Source organism: Acomys russatus, chromosome 10, assembly GCF_903995435.1.
Source record: "Acomys russatus chromosome 10, mAcoRus1.1, whole genome shotgun sequence".
NCBI classification, from domain to species: Eukaryota; Metazoa; Chordata; class Mammalia; order Rodentia; family Muridae; genus Acomys; species Acomys russatus.
This window is the reverse complement of record NC_067146.1, coordinates 63555932-63574557: the sequence shown is the minus strand read 5'-3', so window position 1 is coordinate 63574557 and position 18626 is coordinate 63555932. Positions and strand designations below refer to the sequence as shown.

Sequence of the window (18626 nt, the reverse complement as noted above, 5' to 3'; positions counted from 1 at the left end):
CGGGATGGCCTAGTGGCACTCAGAGGAAGGGGAAGCAGGCTATTCAGGTGAGACCTGATAGGCTGTGATCATATGGTTAGGGAAGAGGTCTTCTTCTGTCACAGGCCTAGGAGAGGGGAAAAGGATAAAAGAGGTAGGGAGGGGGAATGGGAAGATATAAGTGAGGGGATAAAAAATGGGATGTAATCAGAGTAAATTATTTAAATTAAAAAAGAAAAAAATCAAAGTTTGTTATCAACAATCTCTAACACTGGCCTTTGTTCCTACATCTTCACTTAGCTCAGAGAAGATCATTAAGGTGGTAGGGAAAGCATTGCCTTTGTCACTAGCCTTTTGTTCATCATGCTCAGGAAATGGTCTCAGGGAAATCATTGCATGAGCTGCTAAGTTCTCTCAAGTCTGGTAGCTAGGGACATCTGCCAACAATACTTGACAGTTTCTCATCATTTGACATGATGCTCCATCTTTATCAACAAGAACAGATCCTGCTGAACCACCTAGCAGCCTCTGAAGACTGGCCCTGGCATTTCCACAGAGAACTGGGTGAGGCCATGTACAATAGACAGGATCTGTATCTGGAGATTATTTTATAGGAGTTAGCCTTTGTTAGGAGTGATCACATTGGACAACAATGTTCCGCTATTCCAAGTTCCTGAGACTGTGAAAGAGTGTTAGTGTACAGAGTGTGAAATGTCAAGTTGGTACTGTCCTACTCACTGACTCCCAACACTACCCCTCAGGGTGGTCCATGGGCAGCTGCCACAGAAAGTACCTCATCTGCCATTCTTTTTTATCAGTCTACAACCATAGGACTAAAGGAAACAAGTGATTCTTTCCCTGGAGCTATACCTACTGGCATCTCAGCTATGTCGGGGCTAATGGAGAAGTTGGCATGTAAACACTACTTCATGGAGGAAGATGAGAAATGAATTAGATGTGGGAATCTGGAGAACATTCATAGCGGGCTTTTAAGGTTATTTTTTTTCTACTTTATGGATGAGTGAGTTCTGGGTGTATGTGTTTTTCCATGATATTTTCTACCATGATGCTTGTCCTTTTACCATCATGACCAGAACACTAATCTGTAAGTACCCTAAAGACTACCTATTTGTATATACACATCTCTCTTTTTAGCAGCCTATAACCTCACATGGTGAGAAGCTACCTGACATGATGAGTATAGTTTAATCTAAAGATAGATGTGTTCAATCAACACACTGTTTGTGGATAAGACACACATTCACCTCTCAGCAATTTACCATGGATCTGATAGCTTAATAATACTTAGTTAAGTCTATGTTTATTAAATTATTAAAATGTCCCAACAACAGTTACTTAATAGCTTCTGTCTTTATTCCTCAAAGTAGTTTCAGCATCATCTGAATCTTGTTTGCTATTTTCTATTAAGAGTAGATATAAATTATATAACTGAGCATATCTGACATATCTCTTACATAGCTTAAAGACTATAACATATTCTAACCAATAATAGCAACATTGGCTCACAGATTATTTACTATCAGCCAGGAATAATCTAAAGCATTCTGCTTATTATTTATTTTTTGCACAACAATGCTTTGAAGTACTATATTTGCCATATGCATTTTTTGGTAGACAAAGAGAGCCACCCATCTGGGTATCAAAGAATTTGCTCAAAGTAACACTGGCAATAGTCAGTCCTTGATGGTCTTGTTTTGGAGTCTGGGGTCGTCAGTACTCCTCTGGTTAAGCCTCCAGAAGCATGCATCACTGTCTATTCTAAGTCAAGAGTATTATATCCTTCCTAAGATAAACACACAGATTTGCGAGTATGTTTGCTTAGATTTACTTTCCTGGAATCCAGCTTAACATCTGTACTTATGGACATGGGTTAGATTCTATCTTCTTTCAAGATATAAACCTGATATTTATTTAGCTATAGAAGACAGTTGTGAAGGCTTGGAGAAATGCAATTAAAATGCAACAGACTTCCAAGGCATCATATCTTGCTGTGTTGCCATAGAAACAATGGGAATTTCTGGCCACTGACCTTTGAGGGAACCCAAAGATATGTTTTCATAAGGCTCCTAAGAGTAAACAACCTAGGATGTTAATCTCTAGTTGCAGATGCACCATGTAAAAATCTCCTTTGTAACCCTGGATGAATTTAGAGTTACATTGTATTATTCAATCTTACTATAGAGTCAAAGTAAAGCTCCTTGAAGAAATGTCTATGTCTGATCTAATATGGGATATAAGATAACCACAGCTACCATAGGAATCGGAGAGTGGTGAGGAGATCTTAGAAGAGTGTATTGGGGCTATTAGAAGCAAAGTTACCTTTAGAGAGTTCTGATGGTATGTCTTTTTTGCTACATTATGAGCCCTTCAATCTTGGGCTTGGGCAAAGCATAAAATTTGGTCCCAGTGTACAAAAATGTAACTAGAAAATAGGAGCTTATCACAAAATATGAATATATCAAGACCATTTACTAATGGAAATCCTTAGTTCATTCCCTTACTATATGTTTATTCACCAAGTTATTTCACTGATAAATAAACAAAATGTAAAATCCTAGTTATGAGCTAATTTATCTCTTTCTTTGGCCATTTGGCACCAGCCAAGTACCAATGACTCAATGGGGAAGTGACAAGGCTTGCTTTATGGTAAACTATTGTTACTATTACATCAATATTTTCATTTTCTATTAAAATAAATGGCTAGAATTATCAGTAAATGTATCATTTAATTACAATAAAATATCTATCAATGGCTGACTAGTTTTTCTATGATCAGAAATATCTCTTCATACATAAAACTCTCAAAGACACCTGAAGAAAAATAAGAACATCCTAATAATTGTACCTAAAGAAGTAGAATCCACCACACTCCTTAGACATCTGGAAAATTCTATTAGATAGTTTCATGTTCTTCCTCAGAGACACATTGTGAAAGCTGGGATTTTAGGCCCTCCTATTTATAAGCAGTCTTGAGCAAGCTCATTAGCCAGTAGATGCTTAAGCTTGCTCCTGTAGTAAATGAGGCATAAAATTCAATTTCTTGGTGTCGTTTTGAGAATTACATGACTTAAAATTATCCCTAAGTATATATTTGGAAAATAATGTTTTCTTAAAGTATGTCCAAATCCAGGGACAGGGCTAGCATGACCTTGTTAGTCTTGTATCTCACTGTTCAAGGAAGAGAGAACAAAGAAGGCAAGCTCATCCTTCCTAGGGATACAGCTTCCCGAGGGCGAGGCCAGGGGCAGTGTGTTAAGTTTTTACTTAGAAGAATGCATTTCCTTAAAAAAATTTAAACTTTAAGTTAAAAAAAAAAAATAAAAGAAAAGAGCAGTTTAGATAGCACTGTTTCTGGTTAAAAAAAAAAAAAAAAAAAAGGAAAGACAAACCATTTTTCTCTGCACTAAGGCTAGTTATATTACCATTAGCTATTTGACATTTTTATGTAACCGTAGTTCTATAAAACTGTTTTTTTTTCCACCAAGTTCAACCATGAAACTACAATTTCCTTGTATTTTTAGCCCTTAATGACTGAATATTCATTTACCATGTCAAGCTTATTTAGGTAAGTTTGCTCTTCATTTTGCCCATCTTTGTTACAGAGATGTCATCTGCCATCCTTATATTGATAGAGGAAAATATATTACTTTCTTTCTTAATGCCTTAATTAGGGTTCCCAGTGCTGTGAAGAGACACCATGACCCAGGCAACTCTTATAAAGGGCAACATTTAATTGTGGCTGTCTTACAAGTTCAGAAGTTTAGTTCACTGTCACCATGGCAGGAAGCATGGCGGCATGCAGGCAGACATGGTGCTGGAGAGGAGGTGAGAATTCTACATCTTGATGCAAAGGCAGCCAGGAGGAGATTTTATTCTGCAGACAGCCAGGAGGAGACTGGAATTCCACACTAGGCAGAGCTTAAGCATAGGAGACCTTAATAATGAATCACTTACCAGCTTCAAGGAAACTTAAATTAGACAAAAGAATTGTCACTTCTTTCCAGTGTCAAAGCACACATGCAGCTGAACACTCTAAAGTATGTTCTCATTTGGGCAAAAAGAACTTCCCAGTGATGGTATCTTCATAGTCTCTCATTCTTCTTCCTTCCCTGTCACTGCCCAATATACACCAAAGCACTCCTGACCACACACAATTTCTTTACCAAAATTGTACTTTCTGCAAGTGGCTCTCACCATGACTTTGTGGTTTTCCTTCTGAATAATTAGAAAGATGAACTGAATAATTTCAGTCATATTCAAGTTTTTGTCTGCATCTATGAGGAATGAATCCTCTCTAAGGAAAAGTTTTGCTTAAAAACATCCCCAAATTCCTGTACTCACAAGTTGACATTTCTTTTTGTTAATTTTGCTTTTGCCTTCCTATATCTGCTAAGGTATCATACATGCAGCCTGCTGATGGGAGACTTTGAAGTGTTTCAGGATACTTCCTGGGTTGTTGCATATCTATCTATCTATCTATCTATCTATCTATCTATCTATGTATATATACAATAAATTGCAACTTAAGGGGTTCTTTCATATGAATATGTAAAAGGTAGGCAGTCACTATCACTCACTTTTGTGTTCCAATGAACTGTTTCTTCAGTGCAGCTGTAACTCTGAGCAGCACTGTAGATCCAGTTGGCTCTGAGCGGTGGCAAAGGGGAATTCCTCCTGCAGGTGAGTGTTCCATCCTTCAGACAGTGTTAAAAACTTCATTTGTGTTAGTTGTCAATTCATGCTCATGCTCCTGATAAGCATGATTTCATTACTAAAGTTAAATGGAAAGCACAAGTTTGCAATGAGATAATATTTATTTTAATTTCCACAATTTATATACAAACACAAGTTAATAAAACACATCACAAAACTGTAAAATTCATAATTAATATTTATAGGTGCATAGTTTCATGCTCACTTTTTAAAATATGTATTAACAACTTTCACAATACATCATTCTTCTTAGACAGAAAGAATCATTAAGGACACCTAAAACTCTGATGAGATAGCAAATCACAACTTCATAACAACAACAACAACAACAAAAAAAAACCAGTGAAGATTTAGAAATTACTGGTAGTCACTTAGGTGTTTTAAATTTCTTCTAACATTTTAGTTTTAAAGCCACAATATCCACAGCACACAAGACCCTGCTACCATGTATTCATTGTAATGAGAGGGAAGCACCGGGATGCTGAGGGGCAGGTACAGGACATCAATCACTGCTGATGGAAGACTTTGAAACACACTGTACAGCTTTGAGAAAAGGTCATGACAGGGCACATTAGAACTGAGCACTTGTACGCCATGGAACAGCGGCCGGCAGATCTCAGGACACTGGGAGCAATGACATTCTTAAGCTTCAGGCTCATAGTCTTGGTATCCTTCCTAACATCAGGAAAAACAAAACAAACAAACAAACAAACAAAAAAAGCATGCTTTATCAGTAAAAGCCACAGCTGTCAAGTGTCTACTCCCTATGAGGGAGGACCTGGCCTTCCACTCAGATGTTTGATCCTTAGAACTGTGTTTGGAACTTCTCTGTCACAAATAGCAGTTTTCCATGTATGCCATCTGTAGGTTATAGGCACGGTCAGAGTTGTGCCATTTCATCTGTGATCTCCTCATGCAGTGTGAGTTGGCTGGGGCTGTGGGTTACCTCCTTAGCTCTGCACTGTGAGCTCAGACACCAAGGTGAGCAGCAGAAAGCTGCCTCCAGCGCTCACGTGCTCTTGTTCTCAGAAGTGAAAATGGGAAGAGACAAAGCTCTTCTTTCTCTCTGCTACTAAGGAACTTCGCCTTCATGGAAGCTTCAACACAGGCTCCTTTTTCTCTGTCCTAAAGCCCAAGCCTCCTGGACAAAACCTGGTTAACACTCACAGTAGTAAGAACCCTAAGGAACTGAATTAGATAGCCTTCCTCAAGATTAGTTCTAATTATATCAGTATTCTGCTGTTAACCTACCTTCAAATGCATTTTTAAAAGTAAATATAAACTTAAATGACAAAGTTAACTTGGCGCGCTACATAACCTTAATTATATCTTCAACCTTTATCTATCATTTTTTTGTTTTCCAAGCATGATTCATAACTGCCCACTGCTGCTCAGACACTTCCATATGCTTTTGTTTCCGGTAGTCTCTTGTGCTAGAATGTTCTCATTTTGACCTACCATATCTCCCACCTCTTCCACAAAGATCTTGGTTGAACTAAACTATCAAGATCCTAATATGGGTCAGACCTGAAAGTGACAGGATTGCCTATGTGATTACCTGTGATCCAAGTTAAAATCCTAACTATTTCTCTTAATTTTGTGTATGTAGGTGTTTACCTCCGAAGGCATCTCATAAGCCTCACTGCCAGGGTCTACAGGCATATCTTCCAGAATTCCTTCTTGTGGGTACCCTTCTTCACCCTACAAAGAAGGAAGTGAAAATGCAATGAGATAGCATTTTGACTTCTGCAACACAGTTTGGGAGGAAAACAAAAACCTCACATCTAATACATCCATGGGATGTTGGAAGGAATGTCGTTGCAACTGCATTCTTTAGGATTACTGATGGATTCTAAGTGTACTTAACCTCTGCAAAAACACTGTGCAAATGTGGGTTACCAATCTGAAGAGTACAAAGTTTTTCCCCAGGTAATTCACTACCCAGGAGGATGCCAGACCTAAAGCCCATAAATTCTCTCCATAAGCACAATGCAGTAGTACACAATGGATTATACTCAATAGGTGATGATGAATCAAATAATGGGAATGTGTTCAAAAATATTATAAAAATATGTGACTATTCTCCAAAATGAGTAATTATTTATGGTGGAATGTTTGGACAGAACCCATGTAGCATTTGAGCGCAAAAGTAAAAAAGCTCCAAGAAAGTAAGACAGATACTGACAGGCAAATTATTATTTATTTATTTATTTTTATAAATATTATAAGGTAAAGTATATGTGATTTATAATTCATTTAAAATTATTTTTATTTTATTTTATGTGTATGGACGTTCACCCTGAGTGTGTGGCTGTGCACTATGTGCTCATGTGGTGCCCCTAGAGGCCAAAAGAAGGCATTACATCTCTGAAACGAGACCATTGTGACCCTCCATATGGTTGCTAGGACTCAAATTTGTGTTCTCTGGGGGTGGGGAGGACCACTGAGCCATATCTCCAGTTCCAGTCATTCATTTTTAAATGACGCCAAAGAAAAAGTTCTTTTCTGAGATCTGAGGTTTGAGTATACATACTTAAAGCTTAAAAAAACAAAAAAACAAAAAAACAAAGACATGATTGAACCAAATTTTCAATTACTCTCCACAAATGTAGATACTCTAACATTCAGCCCAATATGATGCAGGCTATTTGTATTCTCTACCAAAACCCTTTTGTTCCTTCCCACTTGTTCCATTAAAGCAATTATTATATGATAGAGTGCAGTGAAAATTCAAAGAGCAGAGATGCAACCAGAGCCTAAATGGGCTCATTTGAAGAGATCAAAGGATGCCCAGCTTATGTGGACAACATGCCTGGTGTAAATGCCATCTCCCTCTGCTTTTATCATAGACATGATGGACAGGTAGGCCAGGGGTAGAGACAATGGTTGACAGTGAGGCAAGGTCAGACTCGGAAGATCATGCTTTTGGCAGCTGAACAAGACAGCCTATAGATTACCCTATCCTGCTGTATGGACATCAGCAGTCTCTATTAACATGTTCCAAGGAAGCACTATATCCTTTAAAGTATAAGTATATACTACGAAGAACAAACCAAAATACAATATTTGTCCTAAGCAAAAAGGCAAAGATGCTTTTACTTATAAGACATTCTGATGTGTAACCAGCATGTGCAAAACACCCAACAAAGGCTAAGATAAAGAAACTGATGCAGGGCAAGGTGCTGGCACCGATGAAGTGGCCATGCAGGGGACGGGCTCACATCAGCCATTTTTCCAGAGAAGGGTGTCAAAACCCTGTAAGAAGGATATCAAATACTGCAAGTCTTTTTTTTTTTTTTTTCAGTGAGATCTATCCTACAATGCCACCTATATCCTCATGCGTAGCTTGTATCTTACCTGGACTTTAATGTATGATATGCATGCTACCTGGTGCTTGATATGTATCTTGCACGCAGCCTGGCCCCTACCACATAACCTGCATCTCACCTTGCCTTTAGGATACTTCTTGCATCTCACCTGGACCCCCATGCATAACTTGTATTCTATCTGAGCCTTAATGCATAGCTTGAATACTCCTAGCCATAAATGCATAGTTTCCATCCTGCCTGGCCTCCAATGCATGGTTTGTATTCAACCTGCCAGCCCCATGTATATCTTTTATCCTCCCAATTCCTAATATATAGCTTTCATCCTATCTGACCTTTCCATGCATAGCTTACATCCTGCCTGGCCCTCATGCATACTTTGGAATTTCCTAGCCCTTAATGTAAAGCCTGTACCCTAAGTGTCTCCCCATGTATAGTTTGCATCCTACATGTCCTCCACTTATAGCTTGCATAAAAATCTTCACTGAAGCATGCTATAAAGCATTCTGTATAGGACAATACTCAGTAGCAAAGTTACTACAGAAACATGTATTATTCATGTAAACAAAAGTTAAAGCCAGAATTGACCATGATTTCCAACTAACCTTGTAAATTACTGTCCATTGTAAGCAATCATTTGTAACTTACATGGTGCCATTTAGTATAAGGACATAACAGTGTACTAGCTGCCAGTGTGAGTACAGTAAAATAAAAGATGCCCTCCACTTCAAAATTTTTGAGAAACTAAAGAACAGTTGGGATTTCTGAAAGAGAGTGCACAACAGTACATACTGACATTTTCAATGGTAAGGGCTAATTGATCACCTGCCATCTAAACTGAAAACAGCATGTCAAGATTTGCTTCTACTGCTCTTATGCTAAGACATGTTTTTGTTATAATGTCAGGCAGTGTTAATCAACCCCTGAAGAAAAGAAGCAACACATTGGCTCAATAGAGCAAATCATCAAGATGGAGAAAATGGTAGCCATGAAGACAAAGAAAGTAAATTAAAGGAAAGAACCTTGATATAAGGGGGGAAGAGTCATCTAAATACATCTTAGGATGTAAAGTGCTTATATCTAATATTAAATATATCCCCAGAAATATGTTTTAAATAAAAATAAGCTATAGTTCTAAAACAAGCAAAACCATGCATAGATGAACAAAATTTCTCCCAGAAGTCATGGGTTATTATACCGAACACCAAATGCCAGGGTTGGAATATTTTATGAGTTGTTGATCACAAAGACCCTAGAACTGCCCCCCTCCAAATACTGCAGGCTCTGGCCATTCTTTTTTGTTGCGCATCAGAAGTAGATGATAAGACTCTATTGCTAAAGACACTAAATAACATGCATACAGGACTTAGAGAAGTCAGTCAGGATCTGACCTGGAAGCTAGCTAGCTTTCATAGTCTTAGAATGTGCTATGCAAGATACTGGAAGTAAAAAGACATCACTGTTCTTATCTTATGGTTATAATCTATGAGGCCAACCTTCCAAGTACAATATGCAACAGTGGTACTAATGTTTGGGAGGTAACCAATTGTTCTCTGGTGGATACAGAGGTCTGCTCTAATCATAGTTCCTCGGAAAGAAAATGGATAGTGTTGTTTTTAGCAAATTGACCTAATATCAAGCTGCTTCTAAATATTTATGTTTATACTCTTTTTAAAAATGTTATTTTCATTCTTAATAAGAAACGCCTTTCCTTCTAGTGAAGAGTGGTGAATGTAGAGATTCAGGGCTAGAAAAAAGGCACCAAGTATTAGTGCTCAAGCTTTAACAATACATTTATACTATCCCCTCTAAGGATCAGTAGGCATTCAAGAAGTGGTGGTGGAAAGATTGTAAGGGCCAGAAAAAAGAGATAATATTTCCTTGAAAAGACATAGGAATTTCTATCACGAACTCATAGCAGCTACAGGTGACCACTCTGTGTATGTATAAAAATGAGCCTCTCACCAGTTGGGCATAGATAGAAGGGCTCAGATGATCCCAACTCTCACTGCTGTACTAATTACTAATGATAGATTGGGAGAAAGAGTAAATCATTGTCTTCAGTTTTATATCCAGTGATGATCACACCATGCACTAATAAACTAGTCAAAAGTTCACATAACAGGACCTGATTAAACCAAATGGGTCACAAAGCAAAAACAAAACTATGAATCTGGAAAAGGGGTTGTTAGCAATAGCGGCAGTGAGATCTTAATAGAGCTGAGAGAGAAATAAAATATTAGAGACAGAGAATTTATGAGGTGTTTGTGTGTGTGTGTGTTTGTGTGCATGTGTCATATAAAATTAATTGAAAAAAATGTGCATGCCATAGACTCTGTTTCTCACATAGGGAAACCCACTGTGTGTAAATCACAAGGCATATTTTACTAAGATAATTAGCTATGTTTTATGTGGGCACATTAAAAAGTGAAGTTGGCAGGAATGAAGCACTTGTTAGAAACTAAGTGTAAGATACAGCCTATGTATTCACCTTCTCTGTTGCCAGTTTTTGCCCTGGGTAGGCTATGTGGAGGGTTAGGGGAGAGCATGAAGTAAGGTTGGGAGAAGTGGATCCATGGACCTTGCTGATTACCTGGTGTACGCTCAGTCCTCCCTACCTGTGGAACAATACTTCCAAGTTGTCATTTAACCTACACATGCCTATGAATAGGCAAATAAAAAAACCACTCCTAACCACATGTATGCACCCTATATTCATACATATGTAAAACGCAACCATAGAGTTCATTGGTTGAGTTTTTCCTGACCTTTATGTCTACCGCTAAAATGATAGTAATAATAATTAGGAAAACACACACAACTATAGCCTGATTTTAATAACCACAACAAAATGACTAGCCACAAAGCTGACTGAAGATATGCAGTTCTTGGCTCATCTAAACGGCAACTGTTCTCTTATAGTGGCTTATATGTCCTCACTTATTATGATAAATCTAGCATTATTACACCTAACCAGTTTTTCACAATGAACAACAAATTGCTATGCCATCAACTCCATGTGTCACGTGGGAATAGCAAAGTCGGGAAACATTGGTAGGCCATGCAATAAACACACTGCTCTCAGGTCAGACCAATAGAGAGCTTTTTCAGATTATGAATGAAAATCTATACTGTTCAGTGACATTTGCAGAGAATCTAGTCCTACATGGAAATGATGTGCACCTATGCTCTCATGAACATGGACATGCTCTGCTTTGGAAGAACCCCAGCTAATTCCTTACTTTTTTTCTTCCCTTCTGTCACAGTGACTTAGTCTCCACAATCCTCTCAGACGAATAAAATGGTATGGAGAAAAAAATGAACACTCATTCATCTCATTGTTTTAAAAGGCTTGGGGGAAAATAAAAAAGTAAGATACTAAATTAAATCCACCCAGGGAATCTTTCTAGATGCCTTTTACCAGTCATCAAAAACCAGTTGTATAAAGCACCCAGCACACTAAGTAGGTATCCTCATAAAAGGATTTCTAACTAGGGTTTCGGGAGGTGACGTGCTATCTTAATTCTCATTCTGTTCGGTAAGCAGCATAGTGCCTGCCATTTTGAATGCGCAGCCCTCTCATTAGCTGACTCATCTAATGAGCCTGCACAGCATGGCAACAACTGCCAGCTTTTATTCCTGCTATTTGAGTGTGATCTGGTGGAAACACTAGCACACAATGGAAACTGGAGAATAAGCTGCATTTTTTCATGTCTTAGGACTGTTGAGGGAAAATATTGTTCTATATGTTTAAATATGTTCTTGACTTTTGTTTTAAACTTGTACAGATTAGACTTTTTAAAGATAATCTCCCTGGTTAAGGGGTCACAGGACATCATCAGAGTTCAAGTGTGATGAGCAGGGGAAGATTTGCTGCACAATGGGTACAGAATGAGACGGCCACGTCCTCTTTGCAGGTGCACTGCTCTTTGAAAGGAAGTCCTAAAATCAGCAACTGAATGAGAAAGACTTTTTCCAAGTATGAAACAGAGTCAGCGCTTGTATTCCAGGGAACCTTAGGGAATTCTGAAGATCTTCAAGGAAAAAGGAGGGAACTTTAAGACTTTAACAAGCCAAGGCACAGTTGTTTGCTTTTAACAAGCAAAGAAATGACGGACATTCTGTCTGACTGATAAAAAAAATTCTTCAGGCCAAACAAGCTGCTTGCATGCAAAAGATGGGCGAGGGATATGGGGGTTCTGAAGCAGCCAAGTAGGCGTAGAAATCAGTAGATATGAAACCAAGAACCCTTAGAGAGCAAAGGCTGAGAAATTAAAAGGCTTCACGAAAGCTGGAGCAGGAATGTTGGCAGAGACAAAGTGAAGTCTACCAGGCCTCCTGTCAGAAGGAAATATTCCTCACACAGCCCCAGCCTCTTAGGCTGACTGTTCTATCTGCAGTCCGTGGGACCACTGGCACTGAGGAACTAGGACATCAGAGATCACAGCAGTCTACTTCAGAAGGACTTGCAATTCTGTCACAGTTAAATATTGCCTCATGGTGCTAGTGGCCACTCTCTCTTCCTTCCTTCTTGGCTTTATTATTTTTTTTCTTAGAGGTTTTCTGGAAGCTTCAAACCATCTCTTAATAGATTAGTAGTAAAGAGGAACTTTTAACCAGGTCACAAAGAAACCTGGTAGCCAATGGTAATCCTTCAGAGGTAACTGAAACTCAGCATGGTGGTTCATGCAGGTAGTACCAGCCCTCCCTCGGAGAATTAAAACAATTGGCAAAGATTTGAGGCTAACCTTGGTTACATAGAGTGGGACTTGTTCTCAAAAATAAGTAAATGAAGTCACTAGATTAAACAAATAAAGAAGGTAATTGAAAGGAAATGCTACTAAAATGTTTTCTTGCCCATCTTACTTATAAATGAGCAACAGTAAAGACATGGCCCTCCTCGGTGCTTCATCAGGGTCTGGACACATTCCCAAGACTTTGGAAACTTTACCTGAACTGAAACCACGCCTCTGAGAAGGCTGTCACTATGATCCCCCATTCATTCACCACTGAACAGATTGCACCTAGCTCCAGTGCCTGTACTCTTAATTATAATGTTGAATTTTTGTAAAGTTTCTTATAGATAAACCCTACATATAAAACATTAAGACAGATTCCATGAATGAGGCATAATTAATTTCTGAATACCTGAACTATCTCTGGTATTAATTAAAGCTTGTTACTATTTGCAGCAGGAAAAATAAGCTCAGACAGCTAAGGGAATCGAGTATGTGTGTGTGTGTGTGTATAATGTTTTACCAAGGAGAAACTCAAGCAAATTGCTTCTAATGAAGAGCGCTACTCAGACACATCATCTTCTGAATTTGCAGTAAGCTATTTTATCAGAGGTTCTAACACTATCACCTTCCAGAATAGTTTAAATTATCATCACTTGAGTTGCTTCCTTCTCCCCTGCTGACAAGGAGCAGAATTCTGCTGAGCACTGAGGATGGTAATCCCTCTTAAGCCCCTGCATTATGTCCACTTTGATTATTACAATAAGGCATAATGACCCACTAAGTACATGGGGAGGCACCATATCTAGTCATCAAGTTTAGTTTGCTTATTTATTCACATAGGATCTGAAGAGAAAGAAAAGATTACATCCTCATCATTGATGAGTTCAGTGTTGTCTTTCCTCTGTGTACAATAAGGCACAGAATGTTTATTTATAACCTTTTAATTACTTTTTAAAAAACATCTATTATTTCCAGATTACATGCATTAATGAACTCTCAATAAGTCAATACACAGCTCTGTTCGACATTCTCAACGGATCTTTCTTCACTTTGGTTCCTCTAGATCTCCTGTTGTTGATGCTCTGCAGGAACTCTCAGGTTCCCACAGACACACAGAGTGTCTGCACTAAGACAGTGGGAGCATCATTATGACTGTGAGTGGAAGCTGCAGGTACTCTTGTCTGGTCAGAGTGCATTCGAATGTGACAGAAAAGCTGGAGAAAATTACCATCTCTATCACGTTGTGGAGCAAATGAAAGCTTCCTTACAAAACCACTCCAAGCACTTTGCTTCAGACTGTCCTCCTAGAAACTGTACACACGATGGGTTTTTGAAAACTCTAAAGAAAGTATGCTTTCTTTTGAACATGGTAACCAACTAACCATGTGGCAAATGCTACCTATGATATCATAAATATTAAACTTGGCGACATAAAGTACCAGTAATACCAGTACATGGTTATATATCAGAATATTTACTAAGAATCTACTATGTGCTAGGATAGTGTCTAATTTTGTTATGTATTTCAATAAACACATATTATTTCATTAGTAAGTACTTATTTTATATTATCAAGTTATAGTGAAGTTTTTTTCCTTAGCATGAACGAAAATGGAAAAAAAAAACCTGTAATGATAGAACATTTTGTCTGTTCTCCTCAATTAGTTACATTGGAGACTTTGAGGAACCTCACTGTTTGTCTTTTTCAAACATGGACACAGGCCCCTTCTCTATCCCCACCTGTCAGCTGCCCAGGAACTCAGGTACAGATGGTAGGAACAGATCCTGGCCGTGGGTAAAATGCATCTGCTGTGAGTGAGACCAGTGGAGCAGCTGAAAGTGCAAAGCTATCTGTGTCCTTTAGTGCAGGCTTACTCACAGCAGCTGAGGTGACAGACCACAAGGGTGGGACAAGTTTCTAGCCCTGGATCTGGAGGACGGGTAAACTTTCACTGACTCTTACGATGCTGCTAAGCAAACGTCTATTAATCTTCCAGTCAGTGGTTCTCTTAAGTAAAGCAGGATAAGACCTCTATGAAAAGCATGACCTTTTCTTTGTAGTCTCTGGGATCAAACTCACAGAAGGGCTAGTGCGCTGCCTATGAAACTCTAAGCGGCTTAGATTGGCTAGACCCAACTGTGACATAAGCACAGCACAGAAAAGCACGCCACAATCTTAGAGCTGGCAAATAATTATCATGCAGTGTTAGTGCTTATGACAGCAACTGGCTGCGTGGCTGGCTTCCAAAAGCAGGATGCATCTTGTGTTGAGGGGGTTACATGACTACTGAAAATGCAAGCTTCAAGTTATTTTATATGAAGAACTGACCAAATCTTAAGGACTTTTTGGTATTTTTATGTAAGACTAACGACTTCAAATTTTTTCATGAAATTACAATAGAAAATCTTATTTCTCTACAGTCTAATTCCTTGATGAGGTCTACGTTTTAGGCCAACAAAACCACAATGTGCCTGCTAGTATCAACCTAGAGGCTCTTCAAAAGAAACTGAGGTTAGCAGTATAGACATGCTTATATACAGTGAATGATCCCAATAGTTTCAGAGAATATACTGGTGTATAACATATAGTTTCACTTCAAGCAAAATTAAATCTAGAAGAACAAGTGATATGTAAAGGCTGATAAAGCAGGAAACTAAACAGGATCGAGCGAACCGAGAAGTGAAAATAAGATGTTCAACAGGAGGCGATATTACTCCCCCAAACAGCACTGCATCTAAATATTTTGGAGCTGTCTGGGAAAAGCAGAGAGAGGTGAGATATATCATGGATAAACTATGGCAATAGGAACAAGATTCTGTCCATGAAGGAATGAGAACTGGAGACAGGTGAGAACACTGAGCACTTGCCAGTAGTAGGGTGTGAACATTTAATAACTACTGTGTTTTCTGTGGCAGATACAAGGGTAACATTTGCTCCAGAAGAAACAGTCTGGCAGTGACTGCAGAATGGCTGCAGAATAATGACAGTCAGGTGGGCATGACAGCAAAGCCTCATGCTAGATAGCTTGGGCATTGTGAGTGAAAATGGAGTAGCTGTAACCTTGTTGAAGTCAATAGAGCAGGGTAAAAATCAATCAATCAATCATTCAGGAGGGCATCTGTGGTATCAGTGAATAGAGGGTGACTGCAAAGCTCCAGAGAGCAGCTGACTATAAATGGTGGGAGCAGAGGCCAGGAAGACCACACAGACTGTAAGGAACTAGAGATGTGAAGCTGCCGCAGATCTGGCTCCTCTGAAAGTTTCAGGGAGCTATCAGGCTTGAAGATGACTTAGACCTAAGAGTTATAACCTAGCAGCCATCAATGGCTAATGATCCTAACATTCTAGGCCCTGGCACTGTAAAACAATGCTTTAAACATGAAGATGCTGGCCACAAAGATATGTTTTAGAAGGCTACAACACTAGCCATGGTAGACATGGATCCCAGCCTTGGTGTCCCACTCAAAGACTGTTGAGGACACTGGCACAAGCTGCCTGCCTGCTGAAAGATGCCCTTCACAATAACTACTCAGTGCCAGGGTAACATGTGGTTAAAGTCCAGAAAAAAAAAAAGGCTACAGCCATGCCTAAGCCTAAGCTCCAGGCCTCAGCACTCATAGGCCCAGGGAGCATCTTTTCATCTACCCCAAATTTCTCTCTGGATAAGAGAAGGTCCCAGGCAGCTGATTGGTGACATTTTGAGTGCTGTGATTAAGGAAGTCATTAGATTTCACAAACCTAAAGAGAAAGAGAGGCAAGGGAATAAAATAAATATAATATCACACAAAGACTCTTCTTAAGAGTCAGAGGGTAAAAATATGGAAAACACATAAGCTGACATATGAATGAAAAATGGAAATAAAAAGGAAATGGTGGAGAGAAAGGCTTATTGTAGATAAAAGAGAAAGGATAGTTAGAGGAAGGGACATCTGAGAGAGTCCAGAGTGGTAATAACTAGACTGAGAAGTGTCCTGTGGGAAGAGGGCGTAGAGGCAGGACTGGAAAGAGAGGTGATCCAGGTGCAGGAGCCAGGAGGCCCAAAGGTACAAAGAGACCTGATAACCAAAATGGTTGGAGTATATAGAGAAGAGCAGCCCAGCTCACTGGGTTGAAGAGTTCAGGGTAGGGCGTACTGTGTGTCAGCCAGGAAGGCCCTGTTCTTGAGGGACTGAGGAATGCAGGGAGAATCTGGAGGCCAGGTCTACTTTGATATGTTTTTTTAAATAGGGATCATTTTATTTTCTATTATCATTTTATTTTATTTCTTTCACTTGTCTTATGTGCTAGCTACATCTTTAAGCAATTGAATTATATTGAATAAGAGTGGAGAAAATGAATAGCTTTCTTGTTTCTAATTTTGGTGGACGTGTTCTGGGTTTTTTCCTTTAGTATAATATAATTTGTATATTGCTCATAAATGGCCTTTAATTTATCGAAGTGTCTGAATTTTTTCACCATCAAGACGTTGAAGCTTGTATGTAATGGGAAATATGAAGATGAAGAAATAATGATGGTAGAAATGTGACAGTCACATCACAGCACCTAAATGTACCTTGTATAATGTACCTTCATGAAAGTGAGTTATCAAAACAAACGAAGAAAGAACAACCTTAGTCTTTGTCACAAAAAGTTTGAATCCTGCATCAATATTCAGTGACTTCACTAATACAACACTAAGAAATTATACCTAGAAATTAAAGCGAAAGCTATGGTTAGAATGGATGTATCTGCTTAAGCTACAAAACTGGATCTATCTTCCACTTTGATATGTTAAACAAGCACCTCCGCTATTTGTCCCAGGTTTGAAGCCTAACAAGGAAACCAGAAAATAACAATGTTCTAGAAGCAGAATGGAAAAATCCAGGTGCCGAGGGATGACACTGCTAAATGTGTCAAGCCCTTACCAATGAAAATGATGGTGGAAAGCACACAACCACACAATACTTCCTGTCCTGTGGTCTCACTCACCAGAAATTGATACAGGTTTGTAAAATTTTCCTAGGAATGCAGAATAGTCCAAAAATAAGAATAAATGGGTAGGTGTGGATAACAAGAACAGAAACAAGAGTAAAAAGTCAGATCTCAGAAGATGAATAAAAAGGGTGGTTGGAGTCCACAGTGTTGGAAAATAGTTATGAAAAGAATAACTAGTGATTAATTCAGAGAGCAACTGAACTGACCACGTGACTGCGTAGACTTGTCTCCTCTGCTTATTGTTTTCCTTTAAAAATTAGCTTTGAGGTTTGTTAAGCATGCGGTAGGAATGAAGCTTTCAGGTGTAAAGCAGAGAGAAATTTTGGTTGAGAGTTTAAGATCTCAGGTCACTAGTACATTTCTCTACACTTTATCCGTGAGTGACCCTGGTGCTCGGAAATACCGTCTTGGAAAAACTGACGCATCTTGCTGGGCAGTCAGGTTGCACGGGGGTCCAAAGCAATCAAGAGACTCTCTGACACACACTTCCTGTTTTCTCACTGAAACTGGTCATGGACTGGAAAGCAGGAGGGGAGAGAGTGGAACAATTATCTACCCAGCAGTCCTGTCAGACAGGCAGGTATCATCCTATCTTACCTGGGAGAGCAGAAGCTGAGGGGGCATCACTTTCTGAAAGCACAAAGATGGCATTCGAGCTTAGTCAGCAGCCATGCAAACGTCAAATCAAAGCGGGAGTTTTAAGTGCTGAGATGCAGTTGTAAGCGGGAAAGGTCTATAATAGATTCTGAAAAACTAGTTGGAAAGAAATTAGCCAACAGACGAGAAGGAATGTGTAACAAATGGGATCCGGCTTCGTCAGTGAAGGAGTGGTGCATAACAACTAGGACCCACATGTTGCCATTTTGGGGTTTA

The 18626-nt window shown here is 39.0% G+C and overlaps 1 protein-coding gene across 2 annotated transcripts in view; it reads right to left on the bottom strand.

The window, feature by feature from the left end:
* Window positions 1-4785: 4785 nt before the first annotated feature.
* Window positions 4786-18626, bottom strand: part of Snca (synuclein alpha) — an 89166-nt gene continuing 75325 nt past the window's right edge. For both annotated transcript variants that reach the window (XM_051152261.1, XM_051152260.1), the window contains 2 exons: window positions 6331-6414; window positions 4786-5388 (listed from right to left, as the gene is read on the bottom strand). In XM_051152261.1, the coding sequence (XP_051008218.1) occupies window positions 5356-5388; window positions 6331-6414 (117 nt within the window). In that variant the 3' untranslated portion in view covers window positions 4786-5355. The remainder of the gene's footprint in view (window positions 5389-6330; window positions 6415-18626) is intronic.